At 51.3% G+C, this 6,000-nt stretch overlaps 1 protein-coding gene across 1 annotated transcript in view; it reads right to left on the reverse strand.

Moving 5' to 3' along the window:
• The window catches only part of capn15 (calpain 15), a 30,568-nt gene extending 25,487 nt beyond the window's left edge, over nt 1-5,081 (reverse strand). Inside the window, 1 exon segment of the mRNA XM_084485613.1 lies at nt 3,165-5,081. Within this exon segment, the coding sequence (XP_084341739.1) occupies nt 3,165-3,388 (224 nt within the window). The 5' untranslated portion in view covers nt 3,389-5,081.
• Nucleotides 5,082-6,000: the final 919 nt, after the last annotated feature.

The raw sequence follows: 6,000 nt of genomic DNA on the forward strand, positions 1-6,000 counted from the left end.
GCAAGTAAGGGAGTATCATCACGGTGTGCATGAGTCCACAACTCCTGGAAGCAGCTTAGCTCCAGTGGGAGTGGGAATGCTTTCAAGAAAGCAGATATTTCAACTTCAGAAGCATCTATTCATGTAATGGTAGTATGGAATAGTAATGGAATAGTGGACACACATTGTTTCTACTTGCATACATTTATGTGTAATGACGGCATTCATATCGGCCTTTATCTGTCATAATAGTGTCCACCTTCTAGGCTACTCTACTTCCGGTCACATGACCGGCTAACCCCACCATGCATAAATGAATTCAAGGAAGACTCAGGATAGCAGCCACTCAAAGGCGGGGGCGGGGGAATGCATGGTGATACCAGCTGAGGCAAAATGGGAGCAGTGGCAGGGAGAGAGGATCAATAGGGCGCTACAGCCAGGTCCACAGTGGGCTGGGCTGACGGGCTGAATGTACTCCGGCCGGTCGATGAACACGCTGTCCACTTCCCGCTCTGAGGAGTGCCTCGCAGGGATAACGCACTAAGCACACACCACTGCCTCCGACACGCACATACACACATGACCCCTAAAAGCAATATCATCCCACTGCAGACACAAAATGGGCGTTCTCGTGTGGTGGTGGGGGGGGGGGGGGGGGGGTTTCTCGTTTACGCAGGCTGGAACGCCCCCTTCTTCTTCGTCGCCTTTCTTGCTGAACTGTAACGGCCGCCTTCGCATGGCTGTCAACATCCGGGTTAATATAACATTCGCTAGAATAGTTCGATTTTCTCAAACATAATTTTCTAAATAAGATCTAGTAATACTCTAGTAATACGTACGGGTAGCATAGGACTAACGTTAGCCAGCTAAGCCATCTACAGAACGTTGTGTATGTGTAGGATCTTTCGAGCGGCTTGATTAGGTTTCACTACTGATATAACAACGCGATCATTATGTGTAGGATCTCGGATTATGCAGTTCAAATCCAGTTACCAGACACTTTATAAAGGCTCAAACAGTAGGCTATTTGACTCCAATGTTCACTTACTTTTCCCACTGAATGTTTTCAATAAAGACAATAAAATAATTGCTCTTGAACAATTTACTTTAGAACATACATGGTAGGCACAGTGTAAAACAAACTACAATTTTACCACAAGGTAAAATTGCCATTAAGGAAGGGAAGAATACCCAGTATGCCTTGCGAAACTCATGATTGGTCAGTGAAAAGCTACCAGAATGCCTAATGGGTGTTCTTGTGTCATGACGGAAACGCCCATGCCTGCAGCCGGACCCTTCTCCCTAAAAGGACTAACACTTTATATATATATATATATATATATATAAATTTTTTATTTTTTTCCTGCAAAATAACAGCTAATCAGTTGCTGTTTAGAAGCTAGGCTGTGCAGCAGAACACATGTTGGGTAGATTTTGCTTGAATGATTTGACTGTTCTCCACCTCGCTCTTCAGCAGCTGCAGAAGGACTCAACGTCAGATGTAACTAGATGTTGTAACTAATCCGAGCACAGAGAAGAGAGGAGCGTCAGTCTGTGCGTCTTGGAGAGTGGTGAGAGTGAGCGTTGGTTGGCTGGTCTGTCACCATGTGTCGGGAGCAGCTCAGGATGTCTGACTCATGGCCGTGCCCACTCTAAAGGGTTAAACTTTCATCACATCCTGGACCCGGGTGCTCACACAGAAAACTGCACAGGCGCCATTAACTGTCAATTAACAGTGTCACATGATCCAAACCAACCACTAAAAGACAGTGACAGTGTGAGAGAGAGAGACAGAGACCGAGACAGAAAAATCTGAATCATAAAGGGCTTTCCCAAATGTCTTACAGCGAGGTTGCACTCTGTCTCCACAGCCCGTTGTGCTGCTAACTCTTTAATGTGCACTTTCACTGTAACACAAGAGGCTCAGCCCACTCAGAGAGCATTGCTGTCGTCCTATTTGATACTCTGAAGTCTCCCAAACTGCCCATGTCTCCCAGCCTCAGGGGAATGCCCTGCTCCCAGTTCTGCTTCTCTCTGCAGATCAGTCTGGTCTAAATAGTGTTGAAAACCTACCTACATGTTCAAATTAAAAAAGGTACGAGCAGCGCTTGGAAAGGGTGTTTCAGCTCTTGACAAACAAGGAGCACCGGTCTGGCAAAGAAGAACAAATAACGGCGTGCCAAGAACGGTTTCGCAATCTACGGAGCAATCGCAACCGTTGATATTCCAAGTCGACTGAATAACCCTGGTAAACAATATACACTGCATATTCTCCTTTCTCAAAAGGAGAATATGTTTTGGCTCTAGTTGCAACCAGAGTCAGCAAGCTGGACAAGAGCAAGCTCATCACGCTGATTGGCTAAGGCTGTGGCCATATTTGGAATTCAATCCCTCCCCAGACATGGCCCTACTGATATTCACTGACTAACGCCAACATGAGTACATTTCTTGGCCATCCAGTTGAATTCAACAGCAGTCCATCCAAGTAGTGACGCAGGGAATAGGGAATAGTTCTCCTCGGCCAAACCCTTCCTATAAAAGACACAGACACATCCAATCTCCTGAAGACCAATCGATAAGCAGAGATGGGTTGGTAGGGAAGTGACCAGGAGACGAGGGTGAAGCTGGTTATCAGACTACAGGTGACCGCTGCATCTGGTTTCACAATACTGTCAGCACACTTGTTGTGTGGTTGGGGAAGTTTAGTAGAACTCTACTCAGCCTTTACTCTCCATTCACAGAATCCCTGGTACCGGTTCTGAGCAGACCATTTCGATGCTCCTTTGGTCACACAAAACCCCAAATGCACCACCCCTGTCCAGCGAACGAGCGAGCGAGTGAAAGAGAGAGAGACCAGGGAGTGTGTGTGTGAGGAAGGATAGGTTCTAAAATCTGGTTTAGCCAGATTTTTGGGAGGGAAAACAGGCCAGGGGACGTGATCCCGTCTCACACACAAAGCCAGGCCAGTAGGCGTGGTCCCATCACACACACACAGCCAGGCCAGGGGGCGTGGCCCCATCTCACACACACAGCCAGGCAAGGGGGCGTGGCCCCATCTCACACAGAGCCAGGGGGCGTGGCCCCATCTCACACAGAGCCAGGGGGCGTGTTTCCATCACACACACACACACAGCCAGGCCAGGGGGCGTGGTCCAGGCCAGGGGGGGCGTGGCTCCATCTCTTACCTGCGCTCCCGGTGAGGAAGAGGATGGTGCTGCTGGCGGGTGATGAAGGTGGTTCCCCACAGAGGGCTGCTGTGGCTGGTCCGCAGCCAGCCCACCGGCGGCGGGGGAGGGGGTGAGGAGGAAGAGGAGGGGGAGGAGGGGGGCGCTGGGTAACCCCCCGACCCGCCTCCAAACCCGTGGTCCGACTCAGCCTCCGTCGTCAGGGACGACGCTGAGCTCCCCATCGCCAGGGCGGCGATGGCAAACTCCTGCCCAGGGCTGACCCCCCCCTCGGTGAGGGACGGTTGGGGAGGGGGGGGGGGGGGGGGGGGGGGAGGAAGTCCGGCAGCGGGCGAAAACCACCGGACCAATCAGAGAGCTGAGCGGACACACAAGACCAGCGGAGAGCAGCAGGAGAACTGGAGAGGGGAAGGGCTAGGCCACAAAAACCCTCTGCCCTCAGGACCCTCTCACTCCTGCTGAGATGTGCCCCTTGGTGGCCTGAGGTTTAGCTGAACGTCCTCACCCACCACCAACCACTCAACGCAGGACACACACACACACACACACACACACACACACACACACACACACACACAACCACAAAAGGACCAATCCAGAGAAAAGACAAATATCATCCAATCAAAACGCGGCTTCAACCTTTGGGTTAGAACCCAATGAAGGAGAGTCTGATCGGGTCCGTATGTCCAATAAGGCACGATCACGTGTCCACCAAACCGAGAGTTGAGGGAGACCGAAGGAGCTGCACTCACGAGTCCGGAGTCGGGACTGACTCTCTTAGCAGGGGGAAAGCTGAGCTCTCACAGCACGTGTCCAGAGAAGCCTGAGATTGCTCACAGGATGTTGGCAGACTAGGGGAACAGCGTTATTGACCGACCCGTGTCATCTTCCACAGATCCGCAGCTGCGGCGCAGGATTAACTGGAGATCTCCATAGTAAAAAAAAAAAAAAAAAAAGACCCACACAGGGTATTCTGCACACCTGCGCTCAGACCACAACAACGTGCAGTGCAAGCCAAGGTCAGGGTCGCGTCCTGTAGGGCCAGACTACTACAGCGCAGTCAGTATTACATGCGTTTAGATCCCAAAAATGACATATTTGGAGACGCGTCTTTTGACGGCCCAGGGATGGGGCAATCCCAAGCCCCGCTGACAGCTCTACAAGTGATCCTGCTGCTCATGATGGAACTTCATCGGAGCCAGGGTGCGAACCGGGTCCCAGGAGGATCTGGGTGCCGGGGCTTTAGTCTGCGTGCGTACGTCGGCGGGCGGGGGACTGGACGGGACGTCAGAACACGTCGGGAGTGGAATCGTGAACAAAAGCAGTCAACAGACAGTGTGTTCCACACGCACAGAAACAACACAACCCGTATGAATCCGTCCTGAAAGCGATATCCAGATGCAGACGAGGTGTTTGCAGCGGGAGGCCAGCCTAAGCTGTCGTCCCGCGGGGTCTGGGATCGTAAATAACCACGCAGCACCGCTCACGCCATTGCACAACCGTGGTGGGTCACAGGGGCTAACTCGCAGGTCTCACACATCGGACGTATTCACATTGAAATAATGACAACATGCACATATCGGGCGACTGGGGGATGAGGTAGGACGATCCGCTCTGCTACACCTGAGACAGGACGGCGGCGTGGACACAACACGCGCGACAACACGCGACTGGAACAACGAAAACCCCCAGGTCTGTCTTCCACCAAGGCGACGGTGCACCTCCCATCACATCACAACCGCGGGACACAGTCCCCGGGACGGGGGGCTCCAGCCTGCAGTGTGCTCGCGACCCCAGCAGCCGTCCGTTCGACGCGGAGCCCCGGCTGGTGAAGAGGAAGAGTCATCCTCGCCTACCGAGTCCGACGGTCGCGCTGATGCGAATTACGAAACGCCTGTCCCCTCTATAACCCCCCCCGTTTATCCCCTCATCTCGTCTCTGCCCGATGTAAGAGGGCGGAGATGGATTATTTGTATTCCAGATTGCGTGTGCGGTGTGCCTCTTTTTCTCTTCACAGCGTTTACAGTGGTTTCGGTGATGCGCAGGCGCACTGGCGCGCCAGAGGGGTTTAAGGTTCAGCCTATCAGAATAAGTGGAGAGTCGACCTCTGGGGAGCTCACCCACTTAAAGGAAATCGCTTTATTTGGGGATAAACTATAAAATACCTAAATCAATCGTAATAGCAACAGACAAGATCGTCATTATTGTTGTAATTGTTTCCCTCTGTAGCTTTTTGTTCATAATTGGGTCAAGGTTTGTATTATGTATTATGAGGATTGCAAAATGTAAAAAGGTAATTTAGGTGATATATGTTCATGTATGATATATGTGTAGAAGGCTATCACAATACAGAGCTTTTAAAATCAAGGTGTGTGTGTGTGTGTGTGTGTGTGTGTGTGTGTGTGTGTGTGTGTGTGTGTGTCAGTGACAAGAGGCAGTGAAATTGTGAGAGAAACTGAGATAGAAAGATGCATCCCTCTGTCTCCTTGCGTCTCTCTCTCTCCGTCTCTTGTCACCCCGCCTCGAGGGGCAGAGAGAGAGATAAGACGGTGAAAGACAAATTGTCAAAATCTGTAAAATTGACAGAATTCCGATTGCTTATCCCGTTTTGCCGGGGTGTGCTTCCTGCGTGATCTCCAGATGTTTGGTACATCTGGAGCCACTGTTCCGGCCTTGGAATGCTGGACCAGCCCATCGTCCTGGGATGGAGAATGCATGAGGGTATCCTAACAGGAAGTGACTTGGCCACTCTTGCACTACGTCATCAGACATGTACATTTCGCCGCTGTAGGACCACGTACAACAAAAGGCTACAGAGGGAAGGTTAGGAGGTAGT

This window comes from Micromesistius poutassou, assembly GCF_964030765.1.
Source record: "Micromesistius poutassou genome assembly, chromosome: 21".
In the NCBI taxonomy this organism is placed as follows: domain Eukaryota; kingdom Metazoa; phylum Chordata; class Actinopteri; order Gadiformes; family Gadidae; genus Micromesistius; species Micromesistius poutassou.